This window comes from Clupea harengus, chromosome 12 (genome assembly GCF_900700415.2).
Source record: "Clupea harengus chromosome 12, Ch_v2.0.2, whole genome shotgun sequence".
Lineage (NCBI taxonomy): Eukaryota > Metazoa > Chordata > Actinopteri > Clupeiformes > Clupeidae > Clupea > Clupea harengus.
In genome coordinates this window covers 21,377,092-21,398,324 of record NC_045163.1, presented here as the reverse complement: position 1 = coordinate 21,398,324, position 21,233 = coordinate 21,377,092, and the positions used below count along the sequence as shown (strand labels likewise).

Sequence of the window (21,233 nt, the reverse complement as noted above, 5' to 3'; positions counted from 1 at the left end):
CTGCAGAGTGAGCTGGGGTTGAGTTGTACATAAAGTTTTTGTTAGTCTCAAACAGGGCTGTGCAAGCTACTGCTGCAAGCCAATGTTATTTTTATTTCTACACAGGTAGAGGGGAGAGTGAAACTTGTGATCATTAAAAAACAGTAGTCATTTCTATACATCTTCTGACCTTCCACTATTGGGAGGGGCATATCTGCCCCAAAATACTTATTATGGGGCCAGCATTAAGGGATGTATTTTAAAATCATTCAGTTATCACTGATTACTGAGGATGTTTCTTCCACTATGTCCCTAAAAGTCACAGCTTTCAGCTTTCAACTACTCCAAAAGACACTAGTTTCCAAACTAAGCCTTTGGCTTCTTTTCCTGCAAGGTTCTTTATCAATGCTTTCGAGAATGATGTGTCTCCACGAGGACAAATAAACACAGATTTCCTCAACAGTGTTACCCTTTCTTCACTCGCAGCAGTGGATAAATATTGGTTTGCATCTGTCGTGGCGCAGTCGCCTTTCTGAGTAAGTGCCAGTCAGACCAGCAGGAGACCTCCCCACTGGTCAGCAGGAGACCTCCCCACTGGTCAGCAGGAGACCTCCCCACTGGTCAGGCTGCGGTTGCAGGAGACCTCCCCACTGGTCAGGCTGCTGTTGCAGGAGACCTCCCCACTGGTCAGGCTGCTGTTGCAGGAGACCTCCCCACTGGTCAGGCTGCTGTTGCAGGAGACCTCCCCACTGGTCAGGCTGCTGTTGCAGTCTGGCTCCTAATTTGATATGATTTGCGGATGCTTGTTTTCTACTTCCCCTCCCCTCCCCCTTCTCATTTCTAACATCCCTGTGTTTTAGGCAGGTTCTTGGCCAGGGCGAAGGAAAAATAAGTGATTTAGTAAGGGGGGTGGGGATGTTGGGGGGGATCGATGGCGGCGCTCGGATGAGATGAGATAGGCAGGAGGCTCAGTGAAGGAATACAAGGGGAAGCAGAGCGAAGCCTGACCAGGAAATGGCAGAGGGGAGGACGAGGTGCCCAGGAGTCAATTCTTCCCCTGATCGATTTGATTTTGTCAGGGCAAAGAGACACTTAAAGGCAATTAGTTTTAGCAGCAGTAAACACAGCCCGATGGATAGCTTGATACACAGGAGAGAGAGAGAGAGAGAGAGAGAGAGAGAGAGAGAGAGGAGAGAGAGAGAAATAAACAAACAGAAGGTGTTCAAATTCTTCTTGGGCGCTAAAATTAGGTTACATCATTACTTTCTCCCACTAGATGAGATGTAACTGATGTCTCTCTGTGTCTTGGACAGTGCCATGATTTGGCTGTGTGTTTTCTTTTCTTTTCCGGACTTTTCCATGTCTTTACCAGTCTTCGCATATGTCATAGATCCCTCTCTCGGCTTAACACGCTCAGATATTAGCGAGTAAAAAAAAAGAATCTGGTGAGTCATTCCGACAGCAGCAGACGCAGCTTCACAAGAGTGGTGGAATCTAATTTGAGCTCATTTGACCTATTTGGAGCCTCAGTGGCTCAGTGGGTAGAGCACGGTGCCGGCCAAGGCGGAAGGGGGGGTCAAAGGGTCATCTCCAGAGGGAGGGCACGTGTAGAGCAGCGTTACTGTACTGCGCCCCACTGTATGGCCAAGCCGCTTGGGATGAAAGCGTCAGCTATAATGTGATTTGTTACGGCAGAGGTCGTATTAAATCTGCACGCGTGTCACGCTGGAGTCGACTTCATTAGCTACATTTCTGCATCTCGTGGGCAAGGCTCTCGAAGCCATTTTTAGACGTCAGTGTTTTTTCAGTGATGCCGCCGCCGCCTCCGCCGCTGCGCGGAACTACTTGGGATCTCGCTGTCCTCAGCCGGCCAGCCGGCGGCGTTTATAAATAGCGCCATTGCTGCGGTTGCTCAGGTGAACGGCCGCGGTGCCCTTGCCCTGGGACTCCCCTCCCGGGCTCACCCCCGGCCATGCGGTCAGTGCCCTCTGTACAGCAGGGGACGTGCCAGAGCTACCGCTAGGCCAAGGGAGTGACCCGGGTCAATATTACACTACAGAGAATGTAAAAATACTGAATATCCCCTTCAGTTGCAAATAAAGTATTATTTAATATCAAGAATGGACATGGAAATAGATTTTTCTTCACACTGTGATGATTGATGTATATGCACTAGAATAAAACTAGAAACTAGAAAAATACAAACTTCTCCTTTGGATAAAAGCGTCTGCTAAATGACTAAATGTAAATGTAAACGAATAAACAGGCATTAAAAAAGGGATGAATATTCATCTTAACTACAGTCTGTGAAGAATCTGTACCGCTGTGTGTACTGGCGTATGTGTTCAGCACTGCAGGTTGGTGCTAGGGTGGATTAAGCAGTGAAAGCACGTCGTTAAGAGTTGCAAATCAGGCCAGCTTGCAGCACGGGTTGAACTTTTTTTGTGGAGGTGACTGTGTGGGCTTGGACAACAGCAATGTTTAGTTTGGAGTTGGAAGCGCTTATCTAGCGCAGGTTAGCTGTGGTTCGTGTGAAGGCGGGCTCGTACTGATGCTAGTCACTCCGGGGGCTGACATCTTATTGTTCATTTTTAATGACTTCCTTTTGCTGAGGTTTCGTCTTTTTGCTTCTGTGATTAGAATCAGCGATTCTTTCTCTCTCTTTCTCACTCCTGCTCTCTATCACCGTCTCTCTCTCCATCTCTCTGTCTCCCTCCCTCTCCCTCTCCTCGTCCTGACCCTCCAGGGAGCAGGGGTGGAACAATAGCAGCGATGCGTCATTTCGCACATAGCTGAGAGCCGGATACTTTTCAAAGTGCCTGGCGGTGAGGGAGATATCACAGATCTTGTTTGAACGCTAAAACTCCCTTTAATTCATTTAACGCGCCGTGTAAAAGACAAATGTGTTTAGTATGCAGATGCGCCCGCTGTGCGCATGCAGCGTGAACGCGCTGACATGGAATGCCGGCCTCGCTCTCTGTGACCTCTGCACACTATGCGTGCGTCATTAACTTTCTGCTTTTTTTCCCCCTCCCCTTGTTCTCTCGTGTTTTTAGTCACATGTACAACGTTCTTGCTTCCCTGATTATTTCCCCATCAAGCAATACCAATTCAGAACGCAAATTTAATCAAGTACCCACGTCCATCTGCTTCTTCTGTCGCCTTTGTTGGGATGGGGAACCTAATATGTGTGTGTGTGTGTGTGTGTGTTAGTGTATATGTGTGTGTGTGTGTGTTAGTGTGTGTGCGGTTATTTCTCAGCTCCAGGTGGCCGTGAAGTGTGCCTGCAGTAACGACCGTGGCATATTAAACAGGGCCGCGGAGCAGGACAGATGCACGTGTGCGTGGGGGAGAAATGTCTATTTATTTTTTTTGCTGCGGTGTTCGTTTGCTGTCCGGGCCGCACAAGGTCGGAGAGGGGGAAAGAGTGATCAAGGGCGTTGGGTGCGTGTCAGTCAGCCCGAGCCCAGGGCTGAGCTCCTGTATGGAGGCGACTCTGGCGTTCCTCGCTCACACAGATTGATCTCTGTGATGAAAGCCATTACTTTTGTGGAGTGAGAGTAAGGGGAGAGAGAAGGGAAGAAACCTTGACAACAGGCAAGTCGCTCCTATGGGAACGCCCTCATCCTCTTTTTACTTCTACACTACTGGGAACGAGAGAGAGCGAGGGAGAAAGAGAGAGAGAGGGAGAGGGAGGAGAGAGAGAAAGAGAGGGAGAAGAGTAAGAGAGCATTACAATCAGTTTTAAATTACATCTGAGTCTGCAGAGATTCCATGGCTGCTGCTAGGTGTGTGAGTGTGGCAGCCTACTCGTGACGTCCTCCTCCTCCTCCTCTTCCTCCTCGTCCCATCTAGAACTCCTTTGTTCAACCCTATACTCCTCTTCCCCTGCACCACTAGATCTGTGAGAGGTAGCTGCTTGGTGGGCGGTGGCGGGGTGGGGGGTGGGAAGGGTGGTGTTGGATGTGAATACGGGCGAGGTACTAATTGCTAATTGCGAATTGCATGATGCAGCCAAGCAAGAGAGTGGGCCAAATTAGCAGGGGGTGATAAAATGCAGCCATAAAATAGCACTGGTGTTTCTCCTCAACGCTCAATTGAGCCGGAGACTCAGCTCAGCTCTCAGCCGAGGGCGCGGGGGCGTGGGGGGGGGGGTTCAGGGGGCAGGAGTGGGGTTTAGCCGAGCGCCTTCCCGCCACCCTCCCTCTCCCTCGCGCCCGTCTGCCCTCCGCTGTCTGTTTCGGGTTGCTTTTGTTTGTCACGGGGGGGCTGCGACACAAACAAACTGACGGATCATCCGAGCAAACGTTTGAACTGGCTGTTGATATGACGATTCGACTGCACATAAATAATCTAATCTCACAGCGCCTCTCAGGAGAGACAGAGGGGGGGAGCGACAGGCCAGAGGCTTCAGAAGGAGAGAGAGAGGGAGGGATACAGAAGGAGAGAGAGAGAGGGAGGGATACAGAGGCAGAGCCGAGGGGGATTATAGACATATCTCACTTTGATCCTGATTACATTGCCTGATCAATAGCCGTGTCAGTGCTGCCAAATCCCCGTGCTGATAGACTGCATTACCCCTCAGGAGAGACACTGCGGCAGGGCCAGACCTCGCCTCGCCCCGCCCCGCCCGCAAACCCCCCAACCATTACTAACAAACAGATAACCGCAGGCAACCTGTGTGTGTGTGTGTGTGTGTGTGTATTTCTGGGTATTTATATGTGTACTTAAAATATTTTGTGTTTCAATGTGCTTAAATGTGTGCATGAATATGTATGTGTGTGTGTGTGTGTGTCCTTGCATGTGAAGGCGACCATGAGAGAGAGTGTGTGTGTGTGTGTGTGTGGATACAGATGTGGAATTTTAGTTTGATGCCTTTTTGTATTTATCTGTGTGTGTGTGTGTGTGTGTGTGTCTGTGTGTGTGTGTGTGTTTTTGTGTGTGTGTGTGTAGTTACCAAATCAGTGCAAGGGAACAGAGGCGAGAATAACAGTAGCATAACAATAGGTTGACTGCTTGGCGTCTTTTCAGCGCTCTTCTGGAAACAATGGCACTCAAGGCAAAAGGAGAGAGGAGTCTTAAGATAAGCAAAGAGCAAAGAGGAAATGGGAGGAGGAGTTCTCTCTCTGTCCCTCTCTCTCTCTCTCTCTCTCTCTCTCTCTCTCTTTCTTTCTCAACCCATTCGCATATATTGATTGCTCCTTCAATTCATTCCCTTACATCACTACTGTAACCTCAGGTCTATGGGGAAGATTCACACTGCATGTAATTGGCTGCAATGCCTGAGACAGTGGGCTTGTTTGTGTCACCGTTTACTAAAAATGTCACAGGAGAGAACTGAATAGGATGGGAAAACAGCGTGAAAATGTGTCTATTTCTGTGTGAGTGTGTGCATTTGTGTGTGTGCGTTTGAGTGTGTGTGTGTGTGTGTGTGCGTGCACTCTGAATCTGTTACGGGTTCACCGTGACCACATTTCTCCCACGGCAAGATTTGTTTTTCAAGATGCTTATGTTAAGCAAAGGCGGGGGAAGCGACTGCTGTTTTTAGAATGGGTGTCAAACACTGCCACATCCCCATTCAGTTTGTGCACGCAGCCTGATTTATAGCCCATAGATCATGGCTCACTTTATCCTAATTCCCAGGCCAGCTCTTTGATGTCTGTGCGGTTTCTCTCAGTCTATAATCTCCGTAAAGGTCTCGGACCAGCAGCTTGTCTTGTTTCTTGCAGATTCTCCTGTTTTCTGAGCGCACTTAAACCCCCTCTCCTCCTCTCCTCTCCTCCCCTCTCCTCCCCTCTCCTCTCCTCTCCTCTCCTCTCCTCTCTTCTCCACCTGTGCCCACGGGCCTGACTTGACATTAAACCCCAACCAGCATGAAAATAACCCCCACGTGTTTGTGTGTGGTTTACATGTGCAAGTATGGGAGATGCATGCAGTGTGTGTGTGTGTGTGTGTGTGTGTGTGTGTGTGTGTAAGATTTTCTTATGGATGACCACACACCCTTCTCAGTAAGTTTAATTAGCAGATGTCTATCTCTCTTTTTTCTTTCTTTCTCTCTCTCCTCTCTCTTTTCAATGTATTTTCCTGTCCAATCCCCCACACCTCTCTCCTGACCCTCATCTCTCTCTCTCTGGCTCTATCTATCTTTCCGTCCATCTATCCTCCTCTCTTTCCGCTCACCCCCTACTGCTCTCCTCTGACCTCCTCCATCTCTCTGCAGACATTCATCAGTGAGCTCCTTCCACCCTGGCAGCCATCACTCAAGCCTCCTCTTCCTCCGCAGCCCTTCTTATCATGCAGTTTGCCCAGTACACTACACTACACTACACTACACACACACACACACACACACACACACACACGCACACACACACACACACACACACACTACACTACACTACACATTATTATTCTCTTCATTTAACCTTACTCGATTCTCCAGAACATTCATGGGAATATGAATGTCTTGACGTACCTTATCGACATCTCTGCAAAGTTGTAGCCCTCCAGCAAAGCCAGAACCGGGGCTGCCACACACACACACACACACACACACACACACACACACACACACACACACACACACACACACACACACACACACACACACACACACACACACACACACACACACACACACACACTACAGAGCCGTCCTTCTGTAGGTTAGAAATGCGTCTGCAAATGTTTGCTGATGAAGTCTCCCACAACCAGATGAGCAGTGGTGCAGTGTTTTGCTGTAGTCCTTCGTTAGGATGCAAATTCCTTCTTTGGAGAATATACTCTTTGTCATGCAAATCCTTTATAATGCACTTTGCACTGAAGGTTCGTCCGCCACCTGGTTATAGTAAACGCATTATCTTGCTTACAGTACAGGCTTGGTGATTGCATTTTAAGATTAGAATATTGTGTCTCTTCTTATCATCCTCTTCCCCCGTAGTCTCCTGTGTTGGCGTCAGCCTTGTCTTAGTCCTTATATTATTTAGAGCACGTATATGAGCTTATTGTTTCCTTCCACATATGACTGCTGTGTGAATTCTGCATAGTTTCCCCCTTTCCTCAGATTCCTGTCATCAGTGTTTACAGTGTTCGACACGACTGTCAAATCAGCATGTTTTTGCATTCTCAAATACCTTTGCCTGTAATCACTGAGACAGAAGTTAGGCCCTGTCTTCATCTGTATGCTGATCCTGTGAAAGCCATGCTTGAGAGGATCTCTGCTTTTTTTTTTAAGCATTGTGCTAAAAGTTGACTCATCCATCTGCTATGAAATGTGTCTGCCACGGTACATTTTAGTCACTGCATCATTTTCTTTTCCAAAAATACGAAATTGGCGTCATCACTTTTATCCCAGTGTTTTTCCGCACCCCCCCCCCCCCCCCCGATATTTCCAATGTTTCATCAGAACTAACTCATTTTCCATTGGTGTGAAACCCACTGTCTTCAAGCAGCAGGGCGGTGTTTTGGGGTGTGGGGGGGGGGGGGGGCACTAGTGACTGGGCACTGGGTCTGTCTCTTCTCTCCTGTCATCTTCAAATGACTCCTTAATGTATTCCCCCCATCGCTCCAAGACCCGTGTTTTCATCCTGGTGCTCCCCATCTTCAGTGTTAATGATGTTTTTGCTCTCTCTCTCTCTCTCTCTCTCTCTCTCTCTCTCTCTCTCTCTCTCTATGGTCTTTCTCCCTCTGGTGAGTCCTTTGATCTTCTCATGCATCAACCTGATGTTCCCTCTCTCCTGAGATCTTCAATGTCTTCACGCCGTTGCATAATCCATCTCTCTCTTGTCCATCATTCGCAACCCCCCCCCCCCCCCCCCCCCCTTCTAATCTGCCCGTTAAGGACGCAAATCATCGAATCGCTGTTGCTTTATTTACCCTCTACTCAGCTAGTTATGCTCTTATCCGTCACACACAGTTTTTCTGTTTATCTTTTCAGCGTGTTATTGCAGCCTCTATGAAAGCTTTTAGTAGGTTCGTCCAGTCTTCAGCAGTGCTTTCTGTGTGTATTTGCTGCCCTTCTGCTCCTTACGTACCTGTCCTCGGGTGCCTGCCTGCCTGCCTTCTGAGCAGTTTTATTAGTCCACTTTTGTTCCCCGTTTGTTTTTGGCCAATTTCTTTGATTGTGCTTCTGGTTGAGTGATTGCTGAGATTGCTGGCAAGGTCCGCAGACACATTTGTTGGAGCTACATTTTGGAAAGCCCATTTTTGTGGACATTTATGGTTTCTCAAAGTAGATGAGGAAATGTCACCATAAACACACATTTAGAAATATTTTGTTTGCATAATTATTATCTTTGGAATAGCTTCAAGCAAATGTTAAGAAATGAGACGGAATAGTGTCCAGTACAGTTCATTTGTAACACCCGCATCTATTAAATTAATTTGTCAGCCACCTCAAAGTCCAAAACACATTGTAGAAACAAACGCAGCAGGTATATAAATAATCCCTACTGTTCCTGTCGATGTGACCAAAATAAGCATATTTGAAGATTGTTGTGTGCTAGCATAACACTCATGTGGGCTAGCATAATCGCTAATCGTTTCTTACAATAGATCAGCTTTGACAATAATACATCCTGACTTGTTGTTGATTAAACATCCATACAGATTGTCTTCATTTAAGCCAGCATTGTTTTGTCTTGAAATATGTTGCAGGATACACAATCTTAGTGCTATTACATTCATGATGGTCACTGTTACAAGTGTCTCGAACTTTCGATGCCTGCGTCTAGGTTGTAACATGGGACATTGTTTTTTTTTTTATTCTTAACAAACCATCAGTTACTGTGTAATTGTTGCTTAACTTCCTGTAAGTAGTTTTGCATGACTCCTTTCTACCTGAATTCCACAGCTTTTAAGTCTACTTTCTTTGTGTTCACTGAGTTAGAACCTAGAGACCTTTCAGAAAGTTTTACAATTGTAACATGTCTCCCCTATAAGGCATATTTAAGCAAGGGGGTGAACTTTTTCCCAGTCAGGAAGGAACGCAATTTTTTGTAAATTCTGTTAGTTTTGATTGCTTTTCATTGGTTTTTAAATTTGTGATGTTTTTCAAATACGATTTTCACACTGTGATTTCTAGCGTTTCAAAATGGTAACCGAACGTGTGGATAACTTCCCCCTGGTCAGAAGAATGACAAGCGGGGTTCCAAAAAGCAGCAACATTCAGGGGCACCCAATCCTTCCTCACAGTCACGCATTCATCCAGACACATCCACACGAAACCCTACAGTCCTGCTGGTGCTTTGAGGATCACCGCCACAGCACTGCGTGCTTGGGTGGATTTTTATAGTCATGTGTTCACACGCCCACGTACACACACACACACACACACACATGCAACAACTCCTCACACTTACACACACACCCACGTACACACACACACACACACACACACAACAACTCCTCACACATACACAGACGCCCACGTACACACACACACACACACACACACACACACACACACACACACACACACACACACACACACATACAACAACTCTTCACACACACACACACACACACACACACACACACACACCCACATACACACACAGCGAGACTCCTGTGTGTACCTCAAAAAAACCAACGCGGTGAGACCTTGAGCCACGCTCCACTTCTCCCAAACTTTACTCTCAGAGTGCAATTTCAGTTTTAATCCGGACGGTTGCTTCCTTCTCACCCGCCCTGTCAGATCTCCACCCACCAAAGCCTTCCTTCATACTTCATCAGCTATCTCTCTCTCTTGGCCCTGCTCTCTGTGTTTGGAACAGCGCATTCTAGAGTAGTGTTTTGGTGTGAGCACTTTTGTGTGTGTGTGTGTGTGTGTGTGTGTGTGTGTGTGTGTGTGTGTGTGTGTGTGTGCGTGCGTGTATGTTATCAGAATGGGTGCAGTCAAGTGTGTATCGTGTGTTTGTGTGTTTTCCGCTCAGTGCTTTGTGTGTGGGCATGCATATTTATGTGAGTGATAGTGTATGTGTGTGTATGTATGCGTGTGTGTGTGGGTGCATGTGCTGTCTGACTTGTGTGAAACCTACAACTGCTTGATATTTGACTTTGACGGGGTCCCCCACCTGACTGGCACCCTCATCCCCTGGCTGTTCTCAAACGCACGGCCGCCTTCCCATGATTCCGGCTCTGGCGAGACGTCAGAGTTGGGCAACTCACACCGTAAAAAAACAAACCACACGGCAAGCCAGGCATGGCCATGCAGCATCTACAGGGGTGGGCATTCATGACACCAGAGGGAGGCTCCCGACGGCCTCTCACTCACAGAGACGCACAGGGCAGTGTGTTCCTGACGCTCCAGGGTTCAGGCTGGGCTGATTGTGTCGGGTGTTAACAGAGGAGGAGAGAGGAGCGGGTGAGGAGAGAGGAGCGGGTGATGAGGAGAGAGGAGCGGGTGAGGAGCGGGTGAGGAGGAGAGAGGAGGAGAGAGGAGCGGGTGTCATTGGCCCTCTGCCTCAGGGGAGGCTCATGACGCTCGGCTCACGGGGCTCATGGCCAGGTGTCAGACTGAAGCTACCTCAGGGAGGACTGGACGGAGGAGGAGGAGGAGGAGGAGGAGGAGGAGGAGGAGGAGGAGGAAATATACGGGGTGGGAAGGTGAACAGCCTGTGAGCACACATATAAATTCCCTGAATCTCCATCTCATTTTCTGCTCCTCTTCCCTCCCTTTCTCATTCTCTCTATCTGCCTCCCTTTCCCTCCGTCTTTGCTATTCTCAACCACACTCTCTCTTTGGCTCCTGCACTCCATCTCTCCCAATCTCTCAACCACGTTCTCTGCTTTACTGTCTCACTCTCTCTCCCTCTGTGTGTCTCTCTCGCTCTTCCTTCTTTCCCTCTGTCTCTCACTCTCTGTTTAGCTCCTGTACTCCATCTCAACCACGTTCTCTGCTTTACACTCTCACTCTCACTGTCACTCTCTCTCCCTCTGTCTCTCTCTCTCCCTTCTCTCCCTCTGTCTCTCTCCCTCTGTCTCACTCTCTCTCCCTGTGTCTCTCTCTCCCTCTGTCTCTCTCCCTTCTCTCCCTCTGTCTCACTCTCTCTCTCCCTGTCTCTCTCTCTCTCCCTTATCTCCCTCTCTCTCCCTGTCTCTCTCTCTCCCTGTCTCTCTCTCTCTCCCTTCTCTCCCTCTGTCAATTCAATTCAAAGAAGCTTTATTAGCATGAATGTTTTTAACACTATTGCCAAAGCTGTCTCTCTCTCCCCCTTCTCTCCCTCTGTCTCTCTCCCTTCTCTCCCTCTGTCTCTCTCCCTTCTCTCCCTCTGTCTCTCTCTCTCTCCCTCTGTCTCTCTCTCACCCTTCTCTCCCTCTGTCTCTCTTCCTTCTCTCCCTCTGTCTCTCTCCCTTCTCTCCCTCTCTCTCTCCCCCTTCTCTCTCTAACTCCCTCCTCTCCCTCTGTCTCTCTCTCCCTTCTCTCTCTCTCTCCCTCTGTCTGTCTCTTTCTCTCTGCTTCTGTCTCTTCGGTTTTCCCTCAGTCTCTAACGTTATTACACATTTAAAGGTCAAGTGAAAGGTCCACTGCCACTTTGGTGCAGCTGCACTTGTTAACACGCGATATAGTGGGACATTTACACAGCGCAGACAAGGCGGCCTTAAAACAAGAGCCGTGCCATTTTCCTCCACCACCTCAGCCATTTCAATACAGCTGCATTACAGAGAGAGAGATAGAGAGAGAGAGCGAGAGAAAAAAAAAGAGAGAGAGAGACAATCAAGTCTTATAAGGCGTCCTGCTTCAAAAATTCTCCGTTCTCTGTGTTCCCCCCCCCGAACTTCTCTTATCAGATGACGGAATCATGATGCAGAGAAAGAAGAGATTCTTGGAATGTGCGTTTGGGGTTTCTAGTCAGCCTAATTGGATGAATCACGGACCTCTTTTCCATTAGTGCAAAGTGGTTGAGTAGAAATATGAAACTCATGTCATGCACTGTGATGGCATTCGCCACTTGCCGAGCTCGGATGACAAGACGCCTGACGAATACATTACTACAGTTTGATTTGATGGGGCCCGGCGTGCGCATCAATAACATTAGCGGTGAAATGTGAGATGTCACTAACAGATGGAACACCTGCTGCGGGGGTTCTGGCGAGTCCAGTTTTGTTTTTTGAAGATTACTTCTCGTTTTACTTTCTTTTTGGAAAAGTGTATGCTCCTCAAGCGGATGAAAGGCCAACTAAGGGCCTCCAAAAGGTTTGTCACGATCTGAGCACGTGCTAGAATACACAGCAGAAAACATGGGGGGGGAGATCATGGGAGGACGTGCTGGCCACAGTGTTTAAAACATTCAGCTTCAATTAAAAGAAACACGGCCTAAAATAAAACCGCACTCAGAGAAGATTAGCTGAATCACAGTTGTGCTGCGGCTCATGTGGATGTGTTCACGTGGTCTCTGTCGACGGAAACACCCTGCCAAAATTACCCCATATTTACCCCAGGGAGTCATTTATTTAGACACGACTTCTGTAAGGACGCTGCGCCATCACGCCTATAATCCCCCTCCGGTGTTCTGTCTGCCCGTGCCCAGTTCCTCCATCTGAGGCAGATCACCGCCATCTGTGGCCAGCCTGGCTAAAGCCAACATCGACTCAGCCTAACACGGTCGGCCCCAAGACCATGCCATCCCCTGGCCCTTAACATGTAATTCACGCTTTATAAACGTGTTATAAATGCGTAACGAGGTTGGCTGAAACTGCAGCGTGAAAAACACCCCTATTTTCATGCACCCCTTGGTTGTTATGGACGGGCTGATAGTGATCGGTGTTATGCTGATGGGTGCGTTAGCAGGATGGGTGTATCTGTGGTTGTTTGATGAGATGGTGCGAGCGAGATAAGCGTACAGTGAGAGGGGGGATGTAATAGCTTTCTGCTGGAGGTGCGTGTTTCTGATGGTGCCCAGTTAGGAGCAGCTGTTGGGTGGCATTTTATTGTGGAGATGAGATTGCATCAGATCATAATATCGCCTGTCCCTACCCAGCAAAGAAAGAAACACACACACACACACACACACACATACCACACACACACACACACACACACACACACACACACACACACACACACACACACACCACACACACACACACACACACAAACACACACACACACACACACACACACACACACACACACACACACAAACTGCATGAGCAGAGTTTATTTTTGCTTTCTCTCTCTCTCTTTGTATGACTGTGTGTCTCCTGAGTGGCTTTTGAAACGTCTAAGTTTTAATTTTAAGCTGCTTCATTCTGCACCCGTTACAAAAAGCTGTGCTTCGTTTGCTGATGAACCTGAAGAGATCCTCTGGTTTACGCCGTAATGAAGGCTATACCCTAATGAATGCAACAAAGAATCACTAGGTCAAAATGTGACTGCTAACACACACACACACACACACACACACACACGCACGCACATGTCTCTGAGCACACACACACACACACGCGCGCACATGTCTCTGAGCACACACACACACACACACACACACACACACACACGCACATGTCTCTGAGCACACACACACACACACGCACATGTCTCTGGGCACACACACAAAGACATGCATGCCTGCACACACATGCATAATCACAAACACATACGTGCACAGAATCTGGGGAGCGAAACGAGGCATGCTGCTCCCATAGCCGTGCTTCCACTATCAGGCCAGCTCGCGCTATCTCCGTCTCCGGGCCAACCAGGGGGTAATGACCTGGGGCCCCAAGCAGCAAGAAGAAAAAACATTTGTGTTTCTACTATCGGGCCGATAGCCCAGCAGTATTGCCCTAAAACCAGCCCATAATGTGCCGCCTCCGTGTAAATGCCACCCATTGCCCAAGCGAATGGGAAGTTCAAGTTGAGGTGTCATGCGATTAAGTCTGGATGCCAGGCCACTACGACCTACAGCACAATAAGTTAAGAACAATAGACACCCCAGTGGCTGTTTGTTTGCTGTTTGTTTGCTGTTGTTGATCTTCGCTTGGTTGAATGGACAGTTAACACTCCTTCATAATGTAAACAAACCCGTCAGACTCCGCTATTACCTCAGACTCCTCTATAATATACTGGAATAGAAGTTAATTTAGCAATCCATATAACAGGTAGCCTGAAGACGTGGTTCTAATTGAAGGTATCTGTAGGCGTAGTTCATACTGTAGGTTAGATAGAGTCTCAGTTGCATACATGAATGGAGTTTACGTTAGACTGTTTAAAGCACATCATGGCTAGCATAACATGTTAATTGTTCCTTGCAATAAATTAGCTTCAGTAATCATCCAATCTCAATTTGAATTAATTAATTAAATCACTAATTCATTTGAATTGTAATGAAATTCGTACATATTGTGTACATTTGAGCCGGTGATGTTTTGTATTGAAATACTGTATGTTCAGATTTGATCCACAGTGTGAATCATGCAATGACACGCGGCCCCGGAAGTGACCGTGGAAACGCAGCTGGCCTTGGCGGGCACTAGCTCGCCCACGTTTGGCCTGATTGTGGAAACGCGGCTCATGACTACCTTTACATTGTCACATGTGCTCATTAATTAATGCCTTTGGCGATCTACATAGGGACTACCCTATCCATAGAGCCCTCTATCTTACACAACACACACACACGTAAACACACACACACACACGCACACACACACACACACGCACAAAGCTGTGTTTACCACCTTGAAATCAAAATAGACTTTCATGTGTAAATGAATGCCCTCTCCTATCAGATAAGAGTGACACAAACAGATTTTCAGATTTGCATTTCAAAGCAAAAAAAAACTTTGTACAAAATAAACTGTTCATTGGCATGACTGAGGTGTTTACAAATCAACCTAGATGGCCAAGTACCCCCAGCTTATAGAGGATCAATGAAATTGACCCCCGAGCAGCTAAATAATTGCAGAGGTGGTCAAAGAAACATGTAGCGAGTTCACGTAACACAGCAACTTGCTGTAATTGAGCTATTTTCAATCTACCACACAGAATCCTCTGTCAATCTCTCCCCAAGCTCACAGGACCACCCTCCACCTCAGGGATGGCACAGTATTATATGCATCAGTCAATGGCATTGTTAGTAGTTTATATGCATCAGTCAATGGCAGTGTTAGTAGTTTATATGCATCAGTCAATGGCAGTGTTAGTAGTTTATATGCATCAGTCAATGGCAGTGTTAGTAGTTTATACTAGTAGTTGTCTTAGTAGTGGGATCAATAGTAGCAGCAGTATAATAGCGAGGCCAGTGGTAACAGCAGTATCGACAGTAATCGTAATAATAACTGTTATAATATAATATACTGTAAAAGTAGTAACAGTAGCAACAGTGATAAAACTCAGAATTGTTGTGGAGTGGTTATTGCTGTAATACTGCATGGTTATGAGCTGCGGTGGTTATCTCGCCTGTGCTCAGCGAGATGTGCTAACAGCGTAAGATCTTGAGTGGGGGAGTGTGATGCTGGCTGGAGCCTGACTCACTCCGTCGGAGCGGAGCACTTTTAATTCATGTCTTGGAGGCACTTGTCCTCAATTCCAGCAGATGTAAACGCTGCCATAATTCCTCAGATAAACGTGAGCTCGACACGCTTGGTTTATCGTCTTGCAGATTAGCGCTAGAGATTATCCTTTGTCGAACACCGCCTCCCTAACTCACAGGCATAAACAAAGACTTGCTTCCTGAAGGACATGGAAGGAACATGCCGAAAAACACACAGAACATGTACACACACACACACACACACACACACACACACACACACACACACACACACACACACACACACACACACTTTCTCTCGCACATACACACACACACACACACATGATAGAAACTGAGCTTCTAATGTTGTGCAGTCTGTGTCTCACTAATTTACAGGAATATGTGACTCTGCTAGACGGACACATCATCAGATTTCACTCTTATTTGTCAGTTCTCTCCTGTGAAATCAAATGAAGCCTTCCCCGCTATAAATTGAAAGCGCAGAGTGCCGGCTGCCTTTCACTTAGCCCAGCGAAGCGCCCGCACAGTGATTGGCCCTAGAGACGGCATTTCAGCCGACAACCTATTACGGCTTGCAGCCTTTTTAAATGTGACAGCACATTCACAGCCCCCCCCCCCCCCCCCCCCCCCCCATCCACTCAAATCTCGCCACATGATCCGGTCTCAATTCTCTCAGTTAGATCCTGCTCTCAAAAGCGCCACAGCGAAACCCACTCAAAATCCCCCCCTGCAGAACTCCATAGAAATCCTCCCCTGCCCCTGCACACCCCCCCCCCCCCCTCCACCTCCACCTCCACATCAGGTCCTCACTGCCTGCAGGCCTCCTTTCTAAGTCTTTCCTCTTCCTTGCCTTGCAGCTTCATATGTGTGACACTGCAGTCTGACACATGCAAAAAGTGGGAGGATATTTTGAATAATGTGATGTGATGCTTTACCTGTTACACGTATAGGTATGCCCTCAAGACAAACGGAAACGCAAACACACACCAACAAGGTGTCATACCAAGCAGACAGGGAGCAGTATAAATGCTCTTAATATTGTAAGATCTATGGTATATAAATGCTCTTAATATTGTAAGATCTATGGTATATAAATGCTCTTAATATTGTAAGATCTACGGTATATAGTCATACAGTATAGTACATATTATACTGTTAGAATGGATCTTATGCTGGCTGTTTTTATTTGATTTATTTAGTGTGTATGCAACCTACTTAAACAAACAAAAGCATTTCAAAGACATGTCCAAGGTAATAAAATATATATAAAGTGTGTATAAATATCTGTTGGTCTTGTGGTTGCTCTGGGCAATGTTTGTTTTGAATCTTTTTTTGGGAAGTGTATTTTCAGACACATTAGTGGCGCCGTGCACTGCATTACTTGCAAAGGCATTTTGAGACACTTGACTTTGTGACCAAAGTCACCTCGCCAAAATGACTATCTCGCTGGAAATTCAAGCACTTTGGCTTCAGTCACATTAGCATGCAGCGCACGTCCAAGTAAATGTTTGTTTTCGCAGTGCCCACGGTGTCGTCGTCTCAGGTTCCCTTTTCTGGCTCTCAGGCATAAGACGCGCTTATGACGGCTGCATTTTCGGCGTTCGTTTTTTTTTTATCATTGCAGCACAAGCAGATAGAAGCCATTTGGCCTGAAATGCACATGAGTAGCAGAAAAAAATAGACTTTCACACATTTGCAGCAGCAGCAGCAGCAGCAGCAGCAGCAGCACAAACAACACAGAGGATGTTTGGCAGGAGGTGTCATTAAACATAACTCTATTAGGGCTCCTAATAGCAGTCAAATCTGTCACTGCTGCTCGGCGTCAAACTATCCAAGACATCTTTTCAGTCTCTCTCTGTGTGTGTGTGTGTGTGTGTGTGTGTGTGTGTGTGTGTGTGTGTGTGTGTGAGCACCGTGCAGAGAGAAAGTTAGTGGAAGAGTGTGAGAGAGAGATGGAAAGAAGAGAGAGAACGAGAGAGAGAGAGAGAGAGAGAGAACGAGTACAGAGAGGGGATGAGGTTTGTGCTTGCAGAGCTCCGAGCTGAGATAATTAGGACTTTGGGGCTGGGGGAGAGGGTGGTAGTGGTGGTGGTGGGGGGCCTTGATCATGCTGGACCCCCCAAGACTGAGGTGATTTATCACAGAAGAACAACACTGCAGAAATGAATCCCACCAGGGAGATGGGCTTTGTGCAGGACAGTGGAGCGGGGGCTGATGGGGAGTAATAGAGGGTGGGGGCGGGGGGGGAGGGGGCGGTGGGCTTTGGCGAGAGGGGTTAAGGGCTTTAGTTTGCTCGCTTGATGAATACTGGGCCCTCCCTCGCAGTAGATGCTCTCTGTGAGTCTGTATGCTGCGAGCGTCTTCTCTGTCAGCCCGGGCCTCTCGTGTTCTTTATGCCATGTTGCTGCGCGGGTCATTTTCAGACAGGATTTATTGGGTTTATTCCGCGGGCCGAGGCCGAGAAAATTTAGGGAGAGTGTTTTTCTTTTTTTTCTCTCGAGGAGATGAAGGAGCTCAGTATCTGTGTGCTTGTCTTCTCGGCGGGCGTCCTTTGTTGTAGATGCTCTCCGTGCCAATTTTGGCTAAAGATGTTCTGTGCCCTGTGGTAGCGTTGGCGGTGGCGGTGTTCTGTGTGGGCGAGGCTAAAGAACTTCCACTACACTTCATGTTTAAAGTTCCCTCAAAAAGATCAGATGTGAATGCACAAGACAAACTCCAATGGACTGTTGCTAATTTGTGTTTAATGCCCCCAATGTAAGTCTGCTGGGGGTTTTGACTGTAGTAAACGTCAGATGATCAATGACACCAACATCAGCTCTCTTCTCCCCAGTTTGACTGTGGGGGTGAAGATTCTCTCTCAGCTTCTTTGTCATGTTTCATAAGCTGCTCTCCGCGGAACATCTGTGTTAAACTTTGTGTTTAATGTTCTCTGTCTACCACTTGGCTGCTCTGGCCTCTTTGTCAGACATGACTGCAGACGTTCCCTGTTAAACATTTCTGTGGTATTCTTTAAAGGCTTGTACACAACAGGGCTTTATTGGTGTGTGAGTGTGTGTGTGTGTGTGTGTGTGTGTGTGTGTGTGTGTGTGTGTATGTGTGTGCGTGAGTGTGTGTGTGTGTGTGTGTGTGTGCGCAGAGGTGTTTGTTGTCGCGCGTCCGTGTTAAAGCTTGTGTTCAGCGTTCCCAGTGTCAGGCTCGACTGGAGGATCTCGCTCCATCAGCTTCTGCTGCGTGTTGCTCGGGCTGTGTGGTTTTTTATCTCCCAGTTCTGCAGGCAGAGCGTGAGAGTCTATCAGCTCAGAGAGGTGTTCTCCTCCCACACGCTCTCAACTAGTGACGGTGCGCTCTACTGAACTGGATGGATCTATAGAGTACATCTGTCTACGGGGGCTCTCAATTTGTGAGCCTACTTGTGTGTGTGTGTGTGTATATGTGTGTGTGTGTGTGTGTGTGTGTATGTGGATGTGAGAGCACGACTGTGTGGGTGTGTGTTTGTGTGTGTCTGCATTCGTGGGCCTATGTGAATTTGTGAGTGTGTGCTCGTGTGTGTCTGGGTGAGTGAGGACGTGTGTGTATTTGCTGTGTGTATCTACTGCTTATGCATGTGTGTGTGTGTGTGTTTGTGTCTCGGGGAGCGAGGATGTGTGGGTGGAAGTATTCATGTCTATAAATGTGTGTGTGTCTGTGTGTGTGTGTGTGTGTGTGTGTGTGTGATCTGTTATTCAAATGTTTTTGCTCCTCTTGGTGCTCACTGTTGTATGGCAGCAATGGTGTTCCCGCTGTTCGGGTGCCCCCTCTACCTCTTGCCAGAGGTCGTCCTCCTCAGCCCTCACCTCCTCCTCCTCCTCCTCTTCATCATCATCCTCCTCACGGCCAGAAGTAGGCCACTGCCTCATCAGCATCAACCACTCTGTGACCACTTAGAGTTGCTGACGATATCTAAGAGCACGAGGACCAGATATCCACTCCGCACGGCAGATCATACACTCCGGCCAATTATTTATTCATGGAATATTAGCTCAAGACACTCCTTAGACTTCTTCATAGGGGTGGCAGGAGGGTTGGGTGTGTGGGCACAGAAGCACTGACGTAGCAACTTCCTATCTTTTTCACCGACTGCCTCCTGACTCACCTCTCCTTTTATTATCCCTCTCTCTGTTCCTGCCCTCCCCCTCCTCTCCCTCTTTCTCTCTCTCTTTCTCTCCCCCCCCCTAGCGTGGAGCACGACTTCCGTCTGCAGGAGGGCCAAGTGACGCGCAACTGGAAGGTCCCGGTGCCCCAGGAGGCCGAGCAGGGCTCCCCTCAGACGGTGCTGCCGGCCCGTGACCAGGACTCCCCGCAGTCCGTCAAGAAGAGCCGCAAGAAGTGCTTCTGGTTCCTCTGAGGGGCCACCCTGGGAAGGGCTTTGGACCCAGGCGGGGGACAGTGCAAAGGTCCCGCTAAAACTGCTGAGAGACAGTGGAGGACGGACAGGAAGGACACTGTGGACGGACGGGAAGGACACTGTGGACGGATGCAGGGATAGTGATGAAAAGAGAGACGAGGGAGGAGAGAGCAAGGAAGGGAGGATGAAGGAAGGGAGAGGAGAGGAAGACTGGAAGAAGGGTTTATCATCATCACCTTTGGAACTATGAGGGTCAGAACACCAGCTTTTATACTTCGAAATAAAACGACAGAGAGAAAAAGAAATTCATCTCTTTGAAAGAAAAAAAAGGACTATTATTACTCTTCCTTAAAGCTTTTAAAATGATCTCTTGAATTTCACTAACATGCCGTGTTGTCCCGGCCTATTGCAGGCAAGCATTATGTGAGAGAGAAGTCAGATAGTAAGAATGTGTACATTACAGAGAGTTCCACAGGTTTGTGAATGCTATATTTCAGAGGAAAAAAAGTACATTTACGGCTCTATAAAATATTTTACTACACAAATAATCCTGTGTTGAAGTTTCTGTCTCTCAACTTCAATTTGAAATGTTTATTTGAAATGTCCTCAAAAGATTGCGTTAATGTAGATTACACACAACCCTGATAGGAATTGGGAAGACAATTTAAATAGATCAACGAAACGAAGAGAAACTTTTCAAATCAAGCCTTGACCATTGAAAAGCTCAAGGACAGGGACTGGTCCTTCAGCCTGTCAAATCTGTGAACACACATCAGTGGGTTGGATGGAGCAGGGAGAGATATGAGAGGTTTGGCAAAGAGCTTTGTTTTTGGCAGAGGACAGCTTATTTATAAGTGTATTAAAGCTTCAAAGTGTCATCAAAATCTCTTTTGTATCAAAGTTAATGTTTCGTAAAGGTCAGTAACTTACAAAACAGTGTCCACATGTGAAAGAAACAGTAGAAAGCTGCCTTGTCTTTACATGGGACCTAAATCCAGTTTTGCCATTTAACACTGATACCCAACATCAATATCATAGTTCTGAATGCATTCCTTACATGAGGTGATTTCCTTTATAATGATGCTAGCTAAGGTTAAGCTGAATTTCTTGCTTATCAATCATTCAGTAAAGCTATCCCATACACTGGGTCACGCCAGCCAGCAAGCAACGTTTGGCAGCTATTCAACATTTCTGACATGCTGCTACCTTATGGATTAAATGTCATTACATTATGGTTCACTGAGTTAGCATCCCAGGCTGAGGTAATCAGCACATGCAGGTGATATTTTTCCAGTGGGTAAATGCTAAAAGGGTTAGCTGAAGTGAATATCCTTCATTCTAATTGGTAGCTCTGTGCATCTGACATCAGTAGC

General features: G+C 47.3%; 1 protein-coding gene across 1 annotated transcript in view; it reads left to right on the top strand.

The window, feature by feature from the left end:
• LOC116222780 overlaps positions 1–20,408 on the top strand; it is a 48,475-nt gene extending 28,067 nt beyond the window's left edge. The window contains exon 3 of the mRNA XM_031577471.2: positions 19,692–20,408. Within this exon, the coding sequence (XP_031433331.1) occupies positions 19,692–19,860 (169 nt within the window). The 3' untranslated portion in view covers positions 19,861–20,408. The remainder of the gene's footprint in view (positions 1–19,691) is intronic.
• Positions 20,409–21,233: the final 825 nt, after the last annotated feature.